Source organism: Bicyclus anynana, chromosome 2, assembly GCF_947172395.1.
Source record: "Bicyclus anynana chromosome 2, ilBicAnyn1.1, whole genome shotgun sequence".
Taxonomy (NCBI): Eukaryota; Metazoa; Arthropoda; class Insecta; order Lepidoptera; family Nymphalidae; genus Bicyclus; species Bicyclus anynana.
The window spans coordinates 16,704,070-16,727,979 of NC_069084.1; the positions used below are offsets into that span (position 1 = coordinate 16,704,070).

Sequence of the window (23,910 nt, forward strand, 5' to 3'; positions counted from 1 at the left end):
CTAATTAGTAAACATTTGAAAAGTGTACCTAGATTTTAATGATGGCACATATAAGCTCTGTTAGCTATTTACAAATTAATAATCATCTGACATCGGATCGGTCCTGGATTTAAACCGTGGTAGCTTTTCAGGGGACCAGAATCAGATCTATAATCGTCCAAGTACAAAGCGTAGTTTATTTTATTTTGATTTATCATTATCATCATTATCAACCGATGGGTCAGCTAGTCGCGAAGCTGAAGTGGGCAAGGCACATAGAAGTTGGGGTCCAAGGTGCTGGAATGGCGACTCCGCACCGGAAAGCGTAGTGTTGGTCGACTCCCTATGGACCAACGACATCAAGCGGGTTGCAGGGAGCCGTTGGAAACTGGCGGCTCGTTCTGTTTTGTTTGAAAGTCCATGTAACAGAACGCAGATGGATAGCAGTGGATGTCCATCAACCCATATTCGGCTCACTGTTATGCACGAGTCTCCTCTCAGAATGAGAGAAGTTAGGATAATTTTGTTCACCCCCTGGCCAATGTGGATTAGTAGACTTCACACACGTAGAGAATCAAAAAAATCTCAGGTACCTATGCAGGTTTCCTCACGATGTTTTTCCTTCACAGTTTGAGACAAGTGATAACTAATTTCTTAAAATGCACATATCTGTTGTTTTTGTTGCACTATCCCACATTTAATTACATTAATCCCTTTATCCAAAGGTTGTCTCTATAAGCAATAAGACCGCCTTTGCACATACTTGTTTTCTATGTTTTCTTTTGTTTTCTTTGTTATTGTTTTTGTTTTGTGCAATAAAGAATAAATAAATATCTGAAAAGGAGCCCCGGTACGGATTTTTTTTATTAATTTATACAATTAAATCTCTTCCCAAAGCAGTGACCCCAATTTTAACCCGTAATTTAAATTCTAGAGGTCACTCAGTAAATCTTAGTAAACATTTTAAAATCCCCAAAAAAACAAACTATTCCGCCATATTGGCGCAGCGCCAGCGACGCGGTCGCGCTACGATTCCATCAAATTATTTGTTTGTATCGCCACCCAATACCACTTTAATGTTTATTTTTGATGTTATTGATATGGCATTCTAACTGCCGTTATAAAGGCGAATGTGGATTTGTTTGTTGTTCTTTCACGCCTCAACTATTTAAACGATCATTGTGAAATTTAGCATTTACTTATACGAATTTTCGGAGGTAATGAAACTGGCTATAAGTATATATTCTTAATAGAACTATATACTTATAGCTTGGCAAATTCGTTCGTAACACTCCCGATAGTCCGCGCGGGCCGGGGGCCGTGTAGCGATGAATAATAATAATAATAATCGTTTATTCTCCATAAAATCGTAGCATAATAGGTAAAAATAGCTTAACACTTAAATTAATGGATGAGTAACAGGTATCTAAACTAAGAAAGAACTTGTATTATAGACACCTGTTCTCTTCCCTGCTTAGATGTAACAATCTTATGTCACGTACAAAACATAGCAGCGTGTGTATGCGTGTGTGTGTGTGTGTGTGTGTGTGTGTGTGTGTGTGTCTGCTTGTATGCTATAAATAAGAAAAAATAAATAAATAAATGAAAAAATATATACGGTCGAATTGAGAAACCTCCTCCTTTTTTTGAAGTCGGTTAAAAACGACTGATGCACCTCACTTCTCCGCAAGCACGATTTCACACCCGCGCAGTCTTTTCCCCCGTCGCCCGCATATAATGGGAGTGTCATCGACGAACTTGCCAAGCTATAGTATTAGGTATAATACGTATCAAGCCGATGATTATTTAATCTTTCTTCTCATGTGCTTCCACTCACACAGTCGATGTTCGCACCCAAAACTTTGATTCAATTTCAAAAATTGTATTAATAGAATGGAATTCTGCTTTTACCAATATATTTTACAGTTTATCCTGAACAGAAGCAAGTGTTACTTTTCAAAAGCTTATGGAAGTGGAAAAAATACAAAAATTTTCCACTTTCATTCCCCGAAGTTCATGAACTGCGAATTATTCGATGTGGGCGGGCTTAGGGTGTGATAATATTAAGAATTTATTAATTGATTTATTTTACGGCTTCTATCAGATCTTATTAATGATTCTCCGAATCACAGAGGTGTGACAACAAATTGTCCATCTCCTAGGTAAGATTTTCACTGAAAATTTCTTAGAAGAAAGAAAAGTATTTCATAAGACGGACCCAAAATTCCAACCCAGAATCTCGTGGTCCATAGACACATGCTTCTAGACCAAGGCAGAGAACCAACAACGTAGTTAAGTAGGTACTTGTGGCTTAAACAGTGGCGGATTTGTAGTCTTGGCCGCTTTAGGCCCCTAAAAAGCCGCCCCTTGCTCAGTAGCCATCAAAATATAGACTTGCCGACGCCCGCGATAATACTTAAACGGGATTTGACGGCCTCTGTGGCGCAATGGTATGCGTGGTGGAATTACGAGACGGAGGTCCTGGATTCGATCCCCAGCTGGGCTAAGTGAAGTTTTCTTAATTGGTAAAGGTCTAGTACCGGCAAAGACGTACCACCAAGCGATTTAGCTTTCCGGTACGGTGTAGCAACCGAAGGGTGTGGATTTTCATCCTACGCCTAAAAAGTTAGCCCGCCTCTATCTTAGATTGCATCATCACTTACCATCAGGTGAGATTGCAGTCAAGGCCTAATTTGTAAAGAATAGAAAAAGAACCTGCACAAATAATGCATTATTTTAGAACAAATTGATTACCTACTATATAAAAGATAACAATGAGAGACAGCTTTTTTTAGATTTTTTACCGACATATGTATATTTTTGACATGAATTGGCCGCCCCTGAAATCTAGCGGTTCTAGGCCCGAGCCCACTGGGCCTTAGGATAAATCCGCCACTGGGCACAAATCATAAGGGTCACGAGCAACAAAGTGATCGCATGTAATCGCCACAGCGCTGTGACGTCACAATCGTCTGCCATTGAGTGGTTCTCCACACGATCAATTTAACAGCCTCTGGTACAAATAGATGGCAACAGCAAATGAGTAATGATTATGTAAGTTCCGCGCCGTCTCACTCGTACGTCGCGTGCTGTGACGTCACAGCCTTTGTGATCTACCGGTGTACATTCAACCTGACGCATCTATACGCTCATCACTGATGATATTCGACGGCCTCCGTGGCGCAGTGGTATGCGCGGTGGATTTGAAAGACGGAGGTCCTGGGTCCTATTGAGATTTTTCTGATTGGTCCAGGTCTAGCTGGTGGGAGGCTTCGACCGTGGCCACGCTCCAACTTTTAAGTTATGTGCATTTTAAGAAATTAAATATCACGTGTCTCAAACGGTGAAGGAAAAACATCAAACCTGCACACCTAAGAATTTTCTTAGCGTGGACTAGTAGCCTAACCCCTCTCACTCTGAGAAGAGACTCGTGCTCAATAGAGCTGAAGCGGGCTAACTTGCTAGGAGCAACATGAAAATCCACACCCCTTAAGGTTTTTACACGACATCTAACCGGAAAGCTAAATCGCTTGCCGGTATGTCTACCAGTAGGGTGGTAACTAGCCACGGCCGAAGTCCCTCACTAGCCAGACGGACCAATTAAGAAACCTCAATCGATTCAGTCAGAAATCGAACTCAGAACCTCCATCTTGTAAATCAAGCATACCATTGCGTGTGTGAAGTCTGCCAATCCGCATTAGGCCAGCGTGGACTAATGGCCCTCTCATTCTGAGAGGAGACTCGAGCTCAGCAGTGGGCCGAATATGGGTTGATAATGATTATGTTGACCATTGCGCCACGGAGGCTGTCAAAAATGGGTAAAAAAATATGGATGGTTAATGATGATTCATTGTATATCAACTTTTGGCTAGTGGGAGGCCGGTACGATGTCGTGTAGAAACCGAAGGGAGTGTGGATTTTAATCCTCTTCCAGACAAGTTAGCTCGCTTCCATCTTAGGTTGCATATCAGGTGAGATTGTAGTCAAGGGCTAACTTGTAAAGAATAAAAAAAAGAACCTCCATTTTGTAAATCTACTGCGCTTAACATTGCGCCACGGAGGCTGTCAAAAATAGGTACAACAATATGGGTGGTTAATGATGATTCATTGTATATCAACTGTAGCAAAGGAGCACTTTCTAATCAATACGCAACAGAAGTGTTAAAACAACAGGCGGTGTTGTTCCAACGGTGCGTCGTCTGTGGACAGTGACAACACATTCACTAAACCAATGTGCGTCATTGCGCTGAACTGGGTCGCGACTGGACAATATGTACTAGTACAAGGATTTTTTGTGCCAATAATATTGACGGAACAACAGTTTATATGGCATAGAAGCAGGCGTTACTTTGCGGAAGTTCATCATTATATAAGTTTATATGGCGTTCCGACTTCCAATGACAGAATAGGGAATATCTTTGCGCGTTGTTTTTTTTTTGTATATACTAGCGACCCGCCCTACATAGCGCCCCAGCTTCGCACGGGTGCTATGTAGATACTAATATTATGATTAGTCTATACTACAGGATTTCTAAGTATGTAAAAAAAAGGGTGAAACCAACACGACGACTATGAGACGCTATAGACTAAAAAAACATTTTTTTTATATTGCAATATGGGTATCAAATTCAAGGTTGAAACCCACATTGCAATCATGGGGGTTGATGTCAAAATAGTATATCTCATCAAAATACGCGAGACGGGTGACTAATAGGTGCGAGCAGGTTAGGTAGTCGGGTATTTATTTTCAAATTATTTGTTTTTTTTCGGGAAGCACCAAATTAAGTGAGATTGTGGATAACATATTATTTTACTAATTTTTGCTTTTACACGTAAGGGGCCCCTGTAGTCCGGGGGCCCCGTATCATTGCGAAGCCGTGGCGAATAGCTTGTATAGATTAATAAAGCCTTAATCTTGGAAAATACGAAACATCTATTTAGTAATAATAAACTATATCGTAAATTAATTTTTCTTGGCAACATTTGCAATACAAACTGAAACATAGTAGCGGCCAATATTCTACATTTATGAGGTCACAACTATAATTTGATTACAAGTAATATTTAACTAGACTTGGCACTGTCTCTCCTTATCACAGAATAAATTATACGTATGACGTGGCATTATTCACGCGCTAATCAGTATTGAAGTTGTGTTGTCAATGAATTATTGTTCATTGATAATTACGCTAATTAAATGATAATTAATCTCACGTCCACTCAACTGGCCTATTCACCATTTATTTTTTATGTAGGCTTACGCTTGACCACAATCAAGCCTGATGAAAAGCAATGATGAGGCCTAAAACACAGTAAAAATATGTGCCTAAGATGAAGCGTGCTTGCCTAGAATGGCAGGAAACACTGACGCCGGAAGGGCATTCCATATTTTAGCAGTTCTTATTAGGAAAGTTGACGCAAAACGTTTTGTGCGGGTTGACTGGACGTTGACAACTAAAGGATGCCGTTTTTCACGGCATCTCGCTATTCTGTGGCAAAATGCGGACGGAGGAACACAGTATTTTGGTATCTATACTTAATATTATAAAGCTGAAGAGTTTGAATGTTTGTTTGTGTGATTGAACGCGTTAATCTCAGGAATTACTGGACCGATTTGAAAAATTCTTTCAGTGTTAGATAGCCCATTTATCGAGGAAGGCTATAGGCTATATATTATTCCCGTATTCCTACGGGAACGGAAACCACGCGGGTGAAACCGCGTGGCGTCAGCTAGTTTATTAATAACCTATTAAAATAAACATCAAGTCAATGGACAAAATGTCATCTACTCGCACATACTGTATAATATCCACCAGAGTACTGGATGACATATGTTACATACCTCAATTTCGTAATATGTCAACTAGCACTGCTTAGGTCAAGGATAGTGAATTCGCCTGGTGGTACTGTTGGAAATACCTTAGTTTAAATTCGAGAGCTTCTGGATTCAAATGGCCAAATGAGTATCCATCTAATATGAAAAGCTTTAAAGTCACTCAACGGGAAATGACGAAAATTTACTTGCTTATTTATACACTTTGAAACGGCCATGGATATTAAGCAAGTTACTCATGGTATAAGTTCATGACTAAGGGTCATAGGATCGTAAGTTGTCGGTAATACCTTGTTATATCTACTGTGGTAATACTACGATAAAAACCACGGGAGTTTTATGAATAAAACTAACGAAATTATAAAATAAGGAGGTTCATTCGAAGACCAAAGTTATTTGTATCGACATACGAGTACCTACTCCAAGTGCAACGGGTCAAAATTGGAGTGGGCGGGGCATATTTATAATATAAAGACCCGTTGGACGCACAGAGGAAATATGGTTGGACGTTGGGATACTCAGGTGCTGGAATCGCGCACCCGGAAACCGCAGTGTTGGTAGACCCTCCACTGTATAAAACGAAGTTTTTGCACGTATTTCTGTTTATTTTCAGCAAAAATGTCTTATGGTTGAACGCATTCTCTATTAAAAGATCCATCATAAAATCACAATAACTAGAAAGGGGGATGACCATTCCCGGCCCAGACCTTTCGTCTCCGTCTCACACTTTACATAAAACTAAAAAATACTTGATAATTTTTGTTTAATAATAAATAAATTACTTTATCGGTTTGCTATAACTTTCCCCAAAAAATAAGTTTCACAATATTATAGTTGTTGTATGACATTTTTGAAGACACGAACATGAACAGTGTTGCCAGCTAAGTGATTTTTTAGTTTAATCGATATTTAAATGGATAATAATAATAATCGAGCATAACATTATATTTAAATGGATAATAATAACAATCGAGCACAAAATTCTTACTTACACTAAATTAAAAAAAAAGCCTTAAAGTGTAATATATATTTTTTTTTAATTTTTCCGCGTCTAAAAAGACATCTATAAATGTGTTGCTATGCTCCTACCGTTGCACAAGGTATACCTGAATGATTCAGTGCTAGTCGCTGTAACAAAGGCGTGACGTCACAGAGTCGTCGGGTGAGTAGGTCACGCAGCCTCAATGCGCGCCCGACAAAGGACTCTTTACGCCTCATCATGCCGGAATACCCAGAGAATTGACTTATTATACAACATCTTGGAACACTTTGGAAAGTCCGTAGTATCTACAGTTATTTAGTTTTGTTATTAATATACAGAAATAGCCATAATAGCCCATATGACCTCTGCCTCCGACTTCGAAAGGCGTAGGTTCGACTCCGGTCCAGGGCATGCACCTTTTTTTTTTCAGTTATGTGCATTTTTTAAGAAATTAAATACCGCGGGGTTCGTCGTAGGGTAGAGCCGTGATAGACTTGTGGATATGACCTCTGTCTTCGATTCGAAGGACGTAGATTCGAATCCGGTCCGGGACATGTCCCTCCTACCTTTCAGTTACGAGTATGTGCATTTTAAGAATATCACGTGTCTCAATGAAGGAATAACATCGTGAGGAAACCGGGACACCTGAGAATTTCCTTAATTCTCTAAGTGTGAAGTCTGCTAATCCGCATTGGCAGCGTGGTGGACTATTGGCCTAAGCCCTCTAATCCTGAAAGGAGACTCGTGCTCAGCAGTGTTCCGAACATGGGTTGATAATGATGAATCTACTTTTGCTTGATTAACTAATCCAGGTAAAGCGTGCCAAATAACATCCAAATTCTTCCTCCATCCATTCATCAGTCCTTCCAAATATAGCTTAGTTTCTGTGTGATTGCGTAACAAACATACAAACATATGGGCTAAGTACACTTACCAGAACGATCAGAGTATTTTTACAGCGCTTTGCAACGCTTCCTAGTTGTCGGGTAGTTAGTAGCGGTCGGCACATTCCTCGGGGCGGCAGCCGCGACCTACTTACTCGATGACGCACGCGTGACGTCACGACCCGTGCCACGCACACACACAAAGGACCCTTATACTCGTACCGTACAATATGACCATAATTTGCCATATACTTCACGGACCTATCTATTCTAGTCTTGTATTTAAAGTCACAATGTTTCTTTCCATACTCCTCCGAAACGGATAGACCGATTCTTATGAAATTTTATATGCATATTCAGTAGGTCTTAAGGGTAGAGGTTGGGTAGAAGTAGAGCAGGGGTATGGTAGTAGTAGGGTAGGGTAGGGATTGGGTAGAAGTGCACTTAATTGACCGGGTCTGCAAATATTTTATTTTATTTATTACCTTGGCTTAGAGTTTGTTGTGGGCTTTTCTCGGACCAATGCGCTTTGGAACTCTCGTAACTTTAATTTTAAGTTTTCGGCTTTGCTTACCACCATGACATAACTTGAAGTTACAAAAATGCTTGTAAACTAAGCCTTATTGAAATAAATGAATTATGAATTTTATAAAGGTAAAGTTTGTGTTTTATAAAGGTAAATTTTGTAGGGTAATCTCATAATCTACAGAACCGATTTTGAAATTTCTTTTACCATTAGAAAGCCTTGTTATTTGTGAGTGTCATAGGCTATATTTTATCCCCGTACTCTCACGGCAACGGGAACTACGCGGATGAAACCGAGAAGTGTCCGTTAGTATTAGATATTATACTTAGTCGTATTTCGCACACGCTCATCAAGCGTGCTACGATTGTTACAAATATTCAACTAATTGAGCAAGAAGCGACTGCCTCGTTGGTCTAGTGGTTAATCTATTCGGCTTCGGATGACGAGGTCCTGGGATCGAGATATATACCTGGGATACATTTGAGTTTTTCCGTTCTTCTAATTGTTTATTTAATTATTTTTTTCAAGACTCAAAAAAACCCAAATTAATTATATTGCAAGTTTGTATTAATAGTAGATATACACTATTCTTACATAATAACTGCGATAGTGATGTAGATAGTTTTTGTCATGTCACGGTAGATGAATTGATGAACTGAATCATTGGGCAAATCCCCTGATCTGCTTAGATCAGGAAACCTGCCCTATGTTTTTTTTTTATATATTTTGTATATACATATATGCAAGCGCTTAGCTGCAATCACGCCTGATAGTAAGCGATGATGCAGCCTATGGTTGAACGCGCTTGCCTAGAAGATGCCTATTCACTCTTGACTTGATACCCATATTGTAGGGTCTAACCTGATACCCATATTATTGCGTATAGGTAAGGAAAGAGGAACTAAACCGCTTATAATAACCCGAGGAATATTTACGATGTAGCGGTGCAGATCTCTGCGATGTCTGTCAGTCCTGACAGAACGGCGAAGGTGGTTCATCGTGTCATATCAAAGATTTACGAGCTAATACATATCATAGTTGTAACTCGTAACTCATCAGTGGCGCACTGTTCACACCTGATCGGATCAGTGATCACTTTGATGCGGTGCCAGCGCCGGGCCCGCATCGAGTACATACTTGCTCTGATAACCTTTTTGGACGACCTTTGTGTGCATATTTGGTTCTCATAAAAGAGGTTATTTTGGGGTTAGGGGCTTCCGCGTTTTACTTTCAAACAGTTATTATAGTTAATAGACATTAGACTGAGATTGTTAAGTTGGTGGATCGGTAAGTCCGTGGCTCAGAGAGCGTGTTAACCCATAGATTCCGGTCACTATTATTATTAAAAGTTAGTAATCTGTAAGGAGTACATACTTGCTCAAATAATCTTTTTTGACGACCTTTGTGTGCATATTTGGTTCCCATAAAAGAGGTTATTTAGGGGATAGGGGCTACCGCGTTGATTCAGAAGTTAGCCTTAGTACATCACTTACTTTCAAAAAGTTCTTATATGTAGTCGAATCACGATTCGATCAGTGATCACTTTTATGCCGGGCCAGCTCTAAGTACATAATTGCTCTGTAAACCTCGAAATATAACCTATAAGAGGTAAAATGATGATCTTGTAATAAAACACCAATGGCTTATTCCGGATAAGTATGGCGTGAACTGGGCACTGGCTGAATAAACCAAGATGGCGTAAACAATCGCTGAGACACTGTGGCTAATTGCGCTGGCAGCCGCGACGCGTCGGCGCGCGTCCACTGCTGCGACCTACGGATATATCCAACGAAAAAATATCAGCTCAATTTCATTATCAGCTGCTGGACGTCCACTGGACCATAGACCTATTTTATGGACTTTCAAACAACACGGTTTTGTATACCTATACCTACTAGGCGATGATAATTTTATACTATAGACAGGTTACGTCCTTAAAAAATCACTGCAAAAGTGTTCCGAATTTAGCTACACTAAATTTTGTCTTTAATTCCATTATATATTTATGTATTTATAGTCAGGGCCGGCCCGTCCATACGGCGAACGGAGTGGACGCTCCAGGCGCCAAATCCTAGAGGGTGCCTAAATGGTAAAGAACAATAAAAGAAATTTATTTTATTTCAATTGTCTTTATTTTAAGTGTATATACTTTTAAAATCCTAGTCGATCGTAAACGGTATTGCGCCTAAATTTTCAATTGATCACTGCAGAGTATGGTCGAGATCTTCGCGTTCCATACTTACTTTGGACTCACAATTGGCACATATAATTATTATTAGGAGCCTGGAGCAAACAGGAGAGGCGCCATAATCGGATCTCGCTCCATTTTAAAATTTACTTCGGGCCGGCGCTGTATATAGTTACACTTCCTGAATACACAACTCGACATTGTAGACGATGTTTAGGTGTTATTTGCTTAAATAACGTTCATTGTTTAATAAGCAACTAAATGAAATTAAGTAAATTTTCCTCATTTGTCCGCCTCAGTTTTAATACGCTAGTGCCCGTAAAGTAGGTAAGCTTAAGATCCGATAAGCGAGATCCGATTAGTAGGTAAGTTGGAAAAGGTTCAAGTTTGGTCTACGCATATCCAGGGGCGTAGACCGCCGTATCAGCCGTATCATTATATCATTCACACGTAAGAGGCCCCCGGATTACAGGGGCCCCTTACGTGTGAAAGCAAAAATTTAAAAAAGTAATCTACATTATTTAAATTGGTGGTGATTCCTGGAAAAAAAGAACGTAAAAAACTGCAGAAATGTAAAAAGTAAAATAGCAATGCTTTATAGTAAAAGAGTTAGGGTAGAGTAAATCAACAACTAAAGAGATTTTTTATTGGGCCTTCTAACTAATTATGATGCAGGGATTATAATATATTCTAAGGCACGCAGCACCATACCGGTACGCTAAATTACTTAGCCGAACGGCTTTGCCAATAGAGTGGTTACTAGTCATGGCCGATGCCTACCATCCATACCAGATCTGAGCCAATTAAGAATATCGCAAAGAGCACCTACCTAATGAGAGGTCGATAGATAAACACTTCGCTTTTCAATGAGGGGTCACCTTTCCAGCAATTTGAGACACTAGCATTCATTAAACTGTGTGCTCTATTTGCTATATCAGCTTTACAAGTTGTTGAGCTTTATTGGATTGGCTTCTACGCCTAAAAATGTTCTTCAATTTATTGGTTGTTCGTCTACGCTAAAAATGTTCTTCAAGTCACCGTACGCTGCGTTAAATAAATAGTATAGCTATAGCGCGCCATTATAAATAGCGCATGCCTAACGCAAGCATTTGGTGACACAATATGTTTTCATCTGCGATGGTATTTTTAACCCGTGCTGTAACGCGCGGTCAGGGTCTCTCTTGACCTGAGCGTGCCTGAGTACTGAACACTGAGCACTGAGTACTGAGGACTGAGCACTGAACACTGCGCAGTTTAACTAATTGATATGCGATCAGTGATCTCACTTCGTTCAGATTTGTACATTAAGATAGTTGAGAACGTTGTGCCGTAGGTATATTTTCTTTATTGTATTTATTGTATTATTCTATTTATTATATTATTAGATTGTATAGAAGTCGCGACGTTTATCGATATTTAGACTCTTTATTAGTCGCTCCAGCTTCGAGTAGTGTCTCGGATATTATATAAATAGATAATCTTAAATATATACGAGTCACCTCCCAGAGCCTTCATTCATTACTCTTTGATGTCATCTCCACTGGTAAATCATCTTATCTGTGTTCACGAATAAAATGAGCCAGTGGAGGTAGTAGATACCTTCACTGGCCCATTAGTATGCCTGTATCTTAGATAATTCTGAATTATCTAAGACTAGCGGACGCCCGCGACTTCGTCCGCATGAAATTTAGTTTTTTTCATTAATCCCTCGGGAACCGTGGATTTTTCCGGGATAAGAAGTAGCCTATGTGTTAATCCAGAGTAAATTCTATTTCCATTTCAAATTTTAGCCAAATTCGGTTCAGTAGTTCCGGCGCTAAAGAGTAACAAACATCCATACAAACTTTCGCGTTTATAATATTAGTAGGATACAGGCTAAGAGGAGCTCGAGGGACCTCGGTGGGCGACCCCGATTCGCACTTGCCCGGTTTTTAAGAGTAAGGATCGTGATGTTTAGAAGTCCTTACAAAAGTCCTGTGTCCTGCAGTGGACGTCCATCGGCTTATATGATGATGTGATGATACTCCTAAAAAACATTCCTTACTCCTTTGGTTTAGAATTTAAACTATCGTGAGTGTTATTCATAAAATTAATAATTCCTACCCTACCCCTTTACCTCTACCCTACTCCTACCGTACTCTACCCTTATTCTACCCTACCCTACCCTACCCTACCCCTACCCTACCTTACCCTACTCCTACCCCTACCATACCCTACCCCTACCAAAATGAAATCAATCAAAAATCATTTATTTCAAGTAGGCTCAGTTTACAAGCACTTTTGACACGTCAGTTGACTATTTGTAAAGATTCTACCACCGGTTCGGAAGGCAGGTTCTGCTGAGAAGATACCGGCAAGAAACTCAACAGTTGCTCTTTTGAAATGAAAAAGTCATACAGTATTATAATTTACAATTGATAGCAATTACCCTTCCCCTACCCTACCTTACCCTACTCTACACCTTACCTACCTTACCCCTACCCTACCACTATCCTATCCCTACCCTACACCTACCCTTAGCAAAATCGGTCCATCCCTTGCTATGACCAAGGGAAATAAGGACTTCTATGCTAGTATTATAAAGAGGCAAAGTTTGTGTGGTTGTAGGGGGTAATCTTTGGATCTACTGAACTGATTTGTAAAATTCTTTTACCAATGAGAGCTGGTAAAAGAATTGCTGTTTGATTCCCAAATTCACACGGGAACGGGAACTACGTAAATGAAACCTCGGGGCGTCATATAGCGGCATTTTTGCGACTTTTAGAAATTTTGTATTATCTCCGAAACTATGTAACTAATTAACATACTGTAAAGGGCAAATCTTATCTCTATAATATATTTGTGATCATTAAATAATTTATTTTGATAAGGATTTAAGTTTAGTTGTATAAATAATGACGTAAACCTACGTATATAAAATTAATAATTTTTAAAACACAAAAGGTACTATATCTACTAATATATAGAAGATAGATATATAGTGTCGCGGACTTTTTCGTAGAACTTATAAAGGTACATAAAGCCTCCATACATTGATTTCCATTTTACACAATGATTAAGGCAGCGCATGCGAATAAGTTTGTTTAAGAGGAGTTTCGGTCCGACCTGTATGAGAAAAACTGTGATAACTCTGCTAATATATGATACCAATATACTTTTAACCGACTTCTTTTTAAAATCAGACCAGTAGTTCAAAAGATTACCCTTTTCTAAGAATGTTACAAACTTACAAACTTTACCTCTTTATAATATTAGAATAGAGTATAGATAATGATTTAAAAGATAATTTTATTCCATATGTGTTAATGATTTTGAACATGATTTCCGCCACGACTGTCTCGAATCAATCTAAAATCGTAGTTTTCTTTTTGTATATATGTAATTTTTGCTATCCAACCAAAAGTACCTAAGCGTCGCGGGCTCCATGTACAGCTAAGAGCAATGTTAACCCGATTATTGGTCTCCCTGCAAACGAAGGCCGCTCAAACATTGGCAACCCTGGCGCAGTATCTGGGTCGAGGCGAGCGCTACGCGGCTGACGTCACGGCTGGCAGTGACGTCATTGCCCCTCCCCCGGCCACGCCTGAGCCGGAGCGTTTACTCGCCGTGTTTGTACACAGTACACAGTACGGCTCTGCGTGTTTGTGTATGGCTTAGTTAGACAAACTAGCAGATCCTCAGATTTTTTTTTTATTCCTTACAAGTTAGCCCTTGACTACAATCTCACTTCATGGTAAGTGATGATGCAATCTAAGATGGAAGCGGGCTAACTTGTTAGGAGGAGGATGAAAATCCACACCCCTTTCGGGTTCTACACGGCATCGTACCGGAACGCTAAATCGCTTGGCGGTACGTCTTTGTCGGTAGGGTGGTAACTAGCCACGGCGGAAGCCTCCCACCAGCCAGACCTAAACCAATTAAGAAAATCTCAATCGGCCCAGCCGGCGATCGAACCCAGGACCTTCGTCTTGTAAATCCACTGCGCCACGGAGGCCGTCAAAAAGATTGTAACATTTGATTATATCTAATCTATATAATATGAATATCTATACTTATAATAAATCTGTAGAGAGGTCAATTCTGTACATGAAATATATTTCCAAAATAACTCTCAGGGGGTGATTAGTGATCGATACTGATGCCAAAAATGTAATTAGTAAAATTTTTGTCTGTCTGTCTGCCTGTCTGTCTGTATGTCTCTATGTTCGTTATAGAATCAAAAAGTACTCGACGGATTTTAACGAAACTTTTATAAAATAAAGTCCTTCGCCTGTTTGTCTGTCTGGCCCCGATAACTTGTAAGTCTTTGGTTTGGAACAATAGTTTAATTTTAAGCTGTAGAGTTGAATTATTATTATTATCTAATAATAATTGGAAAAATAAACCTAATAGAAAAAAATGAATTTTCACTACTGAACGGATTTTTACCAATTTTTCGTTTAAAAAGTCCCGTTTAAATCGGTCGTGTATTAATCTTGTTTGTAGTGCACGGCCTATGCTGAGCTGTACACCCTTTCTTTTTAAGGGTTGCAGACGGACATGCTGTCATTAGGGTAGGGTAGGTACTGTCTGTAACTTTTAGATATTTTCTTTGTAGGCCAATGATAATGACTGTAGCGAAGATCAAAGAGTTCCCAGCACGCAAATTGACCAATTAAGACAAAAGTTTCAACTTTCCAAAGAAATTTCAATGACATCGGTCTTGGTGGAATTATGATGGTCGGATAAATAAAGATTTCAAAATTTACACTAATATTATAAAAAGGTAAAATGTGTGGTATTGTGAGGTGTAATCTCAGGATCTACTGAATCAATTTTGAAAATTCTTCTACCACTAGAAAGCTACGTGTGTGAGTATTCCCATGGGAACGGGAACTACGCGGGTGAAAACGCTGGCTAGTCGTTGTATAAAATCTGCATTTTTAAATCAATTCACGGAGTGCTACGCCGTAGACTCTCCGTAGAGTTAACGTAGAGGTAAATAGCCTTATTGGTTTTAGTATGAACATATTACTTTTATGACGTCACTTATTACCCGACTGCAAGAATGGTTATGTTTTTTGCTTGTATAATGTGTGTATGTATGTAAGTATGTATGTATGTATATTTTTTACCCATTACACATTATGACCACGTTTCTGGCGTAGACGGTAGTCCTGTGTTTCTCAAAAGGGAGGTCCTGAGTTCGATTCTCAGCACGGATCATTTTATAATTTCTAAATTGACTCAGGTCTGGTCTGGCATATACCGTGGCTAGTAGCACCCTAACGACAAAGACTTACCAAGTGATTTAGCGTTCCGATACGATGTCGCGTAGCGTTGTGGCACAAGTAAAATATACTTGTGTCTTCCAAGTTCCAGGGTTCGAACCAGGAACTCATCATCCGAAACAACATAGACAAATCGACCAACTAAGATAACCAACGGGGTAATTTTATCTATACTTATACCAATATTATAAAGAGAGTATTGTTACTAAAACGCCTATGCTCGTCTCAAAAATATCTTACAGTTGTGGGAATCGAACCCACGGCCGTTCAGAAAGTAGGGGTACTACCCACTGCGCCCTACGCCATTTAAACATTACGGAATGGCTACGGATTTAAGAGCTTATTTTATGCAATAATTAGAAAACGGAAGTCATCCTTCCTAGGAAGACTGCGGGCGAGCTCCAATAGGATCTTGAACATGTTAGCAAGCAAGACTGACTCGCCGATCCTGCAGAAATTTATTTCTGTTTTGGTGCGGTGAGATAGTTTATAGTTTATTATTTATTTTTTTATCTTAAATGTTTACCTACTAACATAATTTTTATGAATGTAAGTAATCTAACCAATTAGTAGCCATAAATAAAGAAACTTATTATTATTATTATATTACTAGCGGACGCCCGTGACTTCGTCCGCGTGAAACTCTACCACTACCCTACCCCTACCCCTACCCTACCCCTACCCTACCCCTACCCTACCACGCGACGGCGACGGAAGCTTAAAAAATGGAGTAATTTCTCCCGTTTTTCCCTTCACTGCTCTGCTCCTAGTGATTGTAGCGTGATGAAAAGTATACTATAACCTGCCCAGGAGTGTGAAGAATAATTGTACCAAGTTTCGATAAAATCCGTCCAGTAGTTTTTGTTTATATAAAGAACATACAGACAGACAGACAAAAATTTTACTGATTGCATTTTTGGCATCAGTATCGACCACTAATAACCCCCTGATAGTTATTTTGGAAATATATTTCATGTACAGAATTGACCTCTCTACAGTTTATTATAAGTATAGATAGATATAGATTTAGGGCCTCTGTAGTAGTAAGATTGAAAATGGCATAATAACATAGCGTAGACCCAACTGTTGCGCGCGCAGGTCGCCGTCGTACCGCGTGACCAAGGCGTCGGACCCCAGCGCCGCGCCGCCGCCGCAGGAGCTGCTGGAGGCGCCTGCCTTCAAGGACAAGAAGCCGCAGCTGAAGGGGCCGCGCCCGCCCGTGGGCTCCAGTGTCTCAGGTAACTGCTGTAGCCAAGTGGCACGTCGAATCTCTTTCTACGATCGCTAACGCTTCGAAAACTAGAAAAATGTATGGGAATCTGCTATCGATAGGTCACGTGATCAAGGTCATTCCCGGATACATTTTTCCAGTTTTCGAAGCGTTTACGATCGCAAAAAGAGAATCAACTTGCACTTGGCTACAGAAGCTGTGCTCTAATCAATTATAATAGGACCCTAGCCATCATCCTCACCATTATGAACCATATTCGGCTCACTGCTGAACTCGAGTCTCCTCTCAGAATGAAAAGTGTTAGGTCAATAGTCCACCACTCTGGCACAATGCGGATTGGCAGACTTCACACACGCAGAGAATTGAGAAAATTCTCTGGTATGCAGGTTTCCTCGCGATATTTTTCCTTCACCGTTTACACGTGATATTTAATTCTTTAAAAAAGCACACAACTGAAAAGTTGGAGGTGCATGCCCCGGACCGGATTCGAACCCACTCCCTCCGGAATCGGAGGCAGAAGTTATATCCACTGAGCTATCACGGCTACCTAGTTAATATTCTGCTAAGTAAACTATACTGTGTCTCGACACCTGGGCTTGTAGCCATGTGGCACGATTCTCTTTCTACAAACTATAACGCTTCGAAAGCTAAAAAAATATGTGAGATAGACAGATCCGATCGATAACTTGATCACGTGACCTGTTGATAGCAAATGTCATTCCCATACATTTTTTAGTTTTCGAAGCGTACAGACACTGGCATAGCTTCTGCGACGGCATTATCGACGGTCGGGGTGCTGGCGCTAAGTTCGTTGCAACGGAAATTACGTGTCGTCGTCACTGTGTAGCGTGCTGTTGTAATGTTGTTATTGTTCGGTTTAGAAGAAGAATATGTGAAAAAAAACTACGCTCGCTGTTTTCGGTCGCGATTAACGCGTCGTATTATGTCACAAGGTTTATTGAGGGCGTTTTTGCCGAAACAGTCACTCGGATGGAGGTTCGTGATAATTTTGTTTGAAAACACTGCAAGCGTACCTTCTTCAGTATCGCGACAACTTAGTGTCGGAACGGACAGTCGGAAGGAATTCAGTGCTAAGGTGCGAAGGCGAGTAGATACCGAATTCCTTCCGTCTTCGATTGCAAAGTGTGGCGATTTTTCATTAATGAAGCTTGAATTGAAGCTAAATAAATTATTCCTTGTATATGAACTTCAGACTCCATCTCGCTGTCGTCGCCCGTGGCTTGTGCCTCCCCGCGCGAAGATGTCGAGGGTCCACCCGTGCCGGCCAACGTGGCCGAGCTGCCTGAGGAGCACCGCTCCTACCTGCTGGGCAGGATCACCGGCCAGCGGACCAGGCGACGGCGCACGATGGTCATTTACGTCTGTGCTGCGGATTCACAGGGTGAGTTATGTGTCAACTTCAGACACTATCTCGCTTAACGTGGCCGAGCTGCCTGAGGAGCACTGCTCCTATCTCCTGGGCAGGATCACCGGCCAGCGGACCAGGCGACGGCGCACGATGGTCATTTACGTCTGTGCTGCGGATTCACAGGGTGAGTGTGTCAACTTCAAACACTATCTCGCCCAACTTGGACGAGCTGCCCGCGAAGCACCGCTCCTGTCTGCTGGGCAGGATCACCGGCCAGCGGACCAGGCAACGGCGCACGATGGTCATTTACGTCTGTGCTGCGGATTCACAGGGTGAGTGTGTCAACTTCAAACACTATCTCGCCCAACTTGGACGAGCTGCCCGAGAAGCACCGCTCCTGTCTGCTGGGCAGGATCACCGGCCAGCGGACTAGGCAACGGCGGACGATGGTCATTTATGTCTGTGCTGCGGATTCACAGGGTGAGTTATGTGTCAACTTCAGACACTGTCTCGCTCAACCTAGCTGTCATTTAAATCGGTTGAATTGTTTTCGAGTTTAATATACTTTTTTAATAAACAAGATAATTTTTTAATAATATGCACAACTGCATCAGAGGGTAGGTACACACAAATCTGACGATACTTCAGGTTGAGTTGTTGATTATGTTTGATGTTATCAGCAATAATGGAGCGCTTTATCTGCACATGTAATGTGATGTACGGCGATAATGATTGATTTATTAGATACTCCATGCGCAGGCAGTAAAATTAACTTTTTTTACAGTTTCGAAAGGAAATGCCAATTTCAACTATATGAATGATTATAGATTGAGCTGACACATTTTCAGGTTTTAAAAAAATCGAAGGTCTATCGATTTTTTTAAAACCTGAAAATGTGTCAGCTTATTATAGGAAGAAAGTTGCAATTACGATTATGAAATTTGGACCACCCTTGCAACATTAGGCTGGCACTGAAAAATTATTGGAGAATAAAGCTCAATATTTTATACCTCCGAAATCTCATAAGCTAATCAGGCGGTTATTATGTTACGTTTATAATGCCCTACAAATTGTTGCGTTAGGCAACTGCCCTACCCCTGTGGCAAGTCGATTCTGTATCTACGATCGCAGATCTTGATCACGTGACCTATCGATAGCAAATGTCATTCCCATACATTTTTCTAGTTTTCGAAGCGTTTGCGATCGTAGAAAGAGAATCAACGTGCCACTTGACTACAGGGGCTAGTTTGCCTGAATTCTAGCACTGGTCCAAAGTAAATCGAAGTCTCCATTCAGATTGCTGCGCGGAGAAGGGCGCGCTGCACTGCGGCGTGGCGGCGCGACTGCGTGCACGCGCGCGCAAGCGCGGCTGGCGGGTGCACGTGGCCGACCTGCACTGGCGCTCGCCGCTGGAGCAGCAGCGCGACCATCGCTTCCCGGTGCTGTGCGTCGCTGAGCTAGCTCGTGAGTATCATCATTCATCATCATCATCATCCGTGGCGCAGTGGTATGCGCGGTGGATCTACAAAACGCGGAGGTCCTGGGTTCGATCCCCGGCTAAACAGATTGAAATTTTCTTAATTGGTCCAAGTCTGGCTGTTAGGAGATTTCGGCCGTGGCTAGTTACCACCCTACCAGCAAAGACGTACCGCCAATCGATTTAGCGGTACGATGCCGTGTAGAAACCGAAAGGGGTATGGATTTTCATCCTCCTCCTACAAGTTAGTCCACTTCCAACTTAGACTGCATCATCACTTACCTTCAGGTGAGATTGAAGTCAATGGCTAACTTGTATAGAATAAACAAAAAAAAATCATGAGTAACATTGTCGGCCTCTCAGAATACAGAAAAACTCTGTATTCTAAGATCGGTCTACCCTCAAAGGTAGATGGACTATTCTAGACGTGAGCGAAGTCGCATTAGAAAGGCATTCAGTAACCGTTCAAAAGTCTACCCAAATTCTTCTACCATGTTTTTACCATCATCAGAAAAATTGTTACAGATATTTTTGGATCCAGTCACTAAAATGTCAAAGCTACCTTAAATTTTATTTAAAGGTCAAAATTCTTCTACTTTCAATACTGTGATGATGTGATCAATCTGACGGTATCGCCCCTGTAGCCAAGTGGAACGTCGATTCTCTTTCTATGATCGCAAACGCTTCGAAAATGTATGGGAATGACAGATCTTGATCACGTGACCTGTCGATAACAAATGTCATTCCTATACATTTTTCTAGTTTTCGAAGTAGAAAGAGAATCGACGTGCCAGGGGCTGGTTGTTGCAGGTTCGAAAGGTCTATACAATTTGACTCTACAATTATTGACCTCTTGAATAAATCTACCCTTAGCCTTTCACATCACAATATACTTTGTTCTCATGCTGTATGACTTTGCGGTAATTATTTATTTTTCACAGTTGTCGTTCTAAAATCCCTTATTACATTTTCCAGGTCAGTCGGAGCTGGGTGCCGTGGTCCCGGTACTGTTCCTCAACTCCAACCTGGGCACGCCGCTGCTGCCTCACACCCTGGAATGTGCCGACTTCAAAGCTGCCCTGGAGGCAGCTGAAGACGAGAATGACAAAAGCTTGCTGAACAAATGGTAAGATTGCCTGCAATTCCTTCCTTATCAGCCGATAGACGTCAACTGCTGGACATAGGCCTCTTGCATGGACCTCCAAGCACAACGATCTTGAGCCGCCAGCATCCAGTGGCTCCCTGCAACCCGCTTAAAGCCCGGTCCACCTAGTGTACAAATACAAATTACATACAATGCAATACTAATACAAATCAGTACCCAAAGCATTAATGAATAAATTACAAAGATAGACATCAATTTCCCAGGGTGTTTAATTTTCCTTGTCCCCAAAAGTGTCCCCATATTTAGAATTCGTCTATTCATGTCACATGTGTGCGTTTAGGTCACAGGCATTGATTTGAACCAAATTTTAACTTAATCGATCCAGAAGATTCAGAGACAATTTATTGTGACTGACGAACATATATGATCCTATAGGAGTTTGGTTTGTTATTCGGTTTATTTATACGTAACCTACTAAAAAAGATAGAATCTCTTGAATAAACGTATTTTAACTATAAATTATACGTTTTTTCACAGGTACAGTCTGGACAACAGCACAACTCCGCCCTGCTACAGGCTGGTACGCGGTGCACCGGCGCGCTGGCGCCGCGAAATGGCGCGTGCGCTCAGCGTATTGGTACGCACGCTGCCGCAGGAGGCCTGCGACGCTTACCTCACCACAGTGTTAGAACAGGTAAAACAAGAAAAATGTACTTGCTTAATTCTAAAATAGAGAATATTGTATTTATTGGAAGGTTTTTTATATAAAACGAAAAAAAAATTGTCGTCCTTGGGCGCTTATCACATATGCAGCAATCACTTCACACATCATATCACATTTTGCGCGAGAAAGCTGCCTGCTCGAGGGTCTATATATATCCTTACACCGTACACAACTATACCTAAATGTTAAATCGTAATAAACACACGTGTAATTTTAACACAATGATACATCGATTTGTATGAACAAATAAAAAAAAATTAAACACAAAACAGTTTGTATGAACACTATAGATCATCCTACTTAATATTATATAAGCGAAAGTTTGTATGGATTGTTTGTTTCTTTAACTGCTACTTCTACTGCTACTTTTTATCCAGGAAAAATCCATAGCTCTCGCGGAATTAGTGTAAAACTGAAATCCATGCAGACAAAGTCGCGGGCGTCCTCTAGTGATCATATACTTTTGACAGACTTAACGTCTAGCGGGGCAGTTCCTATAGAAGATAATTGGTGTCAGTGATGATCGTATGATCGTCCGCAGGAGGTGCAGCACACAGTGCTGATGAGCGGCGAGGCGGCGCGGCGCTGCGTGTGGGTGTGCCGCGCGGGCGCGGCGCCGGACGCCGACGCCGACGCCGACCACCACCGCGAGCTGCAGCGCCGGCTCGCCAACCTGCAGAAGGACCTCAAGGTACTCCTGCTATATTGGGGATGATGACTAGGTTTGAATATATTGATTTTTATGATACATTCGGGTAAATAAGGTCAATGTTAACTAATTTATACATAAAAAGCAAAGATACTAAATAAGATTATAAAATTTCAAAATCTATTAATTTTTTTTATCGTAATTAGATGAAAATTCATACAGTTTTAGCTTCCTTACATTAAATGTGACATTTTTCAATAAAAGACCTATAAACATAAACGCACAAATAACAAAGATATTATAATAGTAATTTTGTCTGAACGCCCACACAAACCTAACGATCAGCGAACCAACGACGTCACTAAATCGTGCCATTTTGTATAAAGCGTTTTTCAGGGATCCGCGGCAGCGCCGCAAATCTGACCCTTTAAATCCCTGTAGCTCCGAAAGTAATGATCGCGGATACCCTGTTACTTTTACAAAATTGCTTTACTATTAGTATACCTACTCTTAATTTATATACAATTTAAAAAACTGTCATCATCCCTATTATCCGATTTTGAGCCTCAACGGTAAAAGGGGTGGTGGTTCGATCCCCGTCCCGTTGGTCTATAGTCGTACCCACTCTTAATACAGTCTTTCCCGAATAGTTAGAGGGATATACGGCAAATATTATTTTCTCAGACATGCTTGGAAATTTAAGCATTGTTTCGACAACTTTCTTCGAGATAAATCGAACTTGCTGTACTGGTCGAGCAGCAGCCGGCAATAGTTTTATGAAAATCCGTATCTGTCGTGTTTAGCGGCCAAGTAAATTAATTAAAATGTAAAATCATATTTATCGTGTAATTTAAAAATGGAACGATCTTGTACTCCGCAACATGGCGACCAAAGAGGTAACTTACCAAAGATTTAATTAAAATTTAGAACTGGCTTGCACATATAAAGCTGTTTAGTGAAAAAAAAAATACTTTAGCGCGTTTAGAACTATTGTTATTACAATTAGTTGTTCGTCAACTTTGTCATTGATTCGTGCACCAGTAGTATAGGAGGTGACGTTTGGACGGGGAGTGTGGATCGTCGTGGTTTAAAGTAACAGCCCCTGAAGAGGGAGAGTGGGAGAATGATTGGGACAAGGGTATAGATTAAAGAACTTATAGGGAGTTAAGAAGGCGGGCCAAGCTCGCGAAGAGAAGGTACCGGGCTCGCTCTCTCACGATTTAACTCAAATGACTGAGAGGTCAGGGGGGCTATACAATACAATTTTGGGCTAGTTACTTGCAATTTAATAAAGGTGTGAGTTATATTGTAACGGGTACATTTGCCTACGTATTTATGTACATACAACTCAGAAGAACTGAAGGCATTTGATTGATTTCCCGAAAATGCCAGTACTTTTTCACTACAATTTCGAACACAATACTAAGTACTTATCTAAATAATGTTGATAATTTCCAGCTGCACCTCAGCGAACGCAACATAATCCGCGCGAGCATCCGCGGCCGGCCCAACAACGGGTTCAGCGACGACGAGTACACCAGCGGGGTGAAGACGGCGATGGGCGAGCGGCTCGACGCGCTGTTCGACGCGCTTGTTGGCGAAGCTGAGACGCCCGCCGGCTACTGTGGCATACCCACAAGGTAATTCTTACAATACTGCCATATACAGTTTAGGCAATAACTTTCCACTTTTT

The 23,910-nt window shown here is 41.0% G+C and overlaps 2 protein-coding genes across 2 annotated transcripts in view; both read left to right on the forward strand.

Annotated features, from left to right (window-relative positions):
* LOC112050248 (phosphatidylinositol-3-phosphatase SAC1) overlaps positions 1-23,910 on the forward strand; it is a 260,117-nt gene that overhangs the window by 22,299 nt on the left and 213,908 nt on the right. The gene's annotated exons all lie outside the window — the stretch shown is intronic.
* LOC112050266 (uncharacterized) overlaps positions 1-23,910 on the forward strand; it is a gene marked incomplete at its 3' end in the record, with an annotated part of 37,866 nt that overhangs the window by 7,956 nt on the left and 6,000 nt on the right. The window contains 9 exon segments of the mRNA XM_052885522.1: positions 16,761-16,900; positions 18,107-18,295; positions 18,379-18,547; positions 18,594-18,742; positions 19,559-19,726; positions 20,715-20,865; positions 21,382-21,538; positions 22,110-22,259; positions 23,676-23,857. Of these exon segments, the coding sequence (XP_052741482.1) occupies positions 16,761-16,900; positions 18,107-18,295; positions 18,379-18,547; positions 18,594-18,742; positions 19,559-19,726; positions 20,715-20,865; positions 21,382-21,538; positions 22,110-22,259; positions 23,676-23,857 (1,455 nt within the window).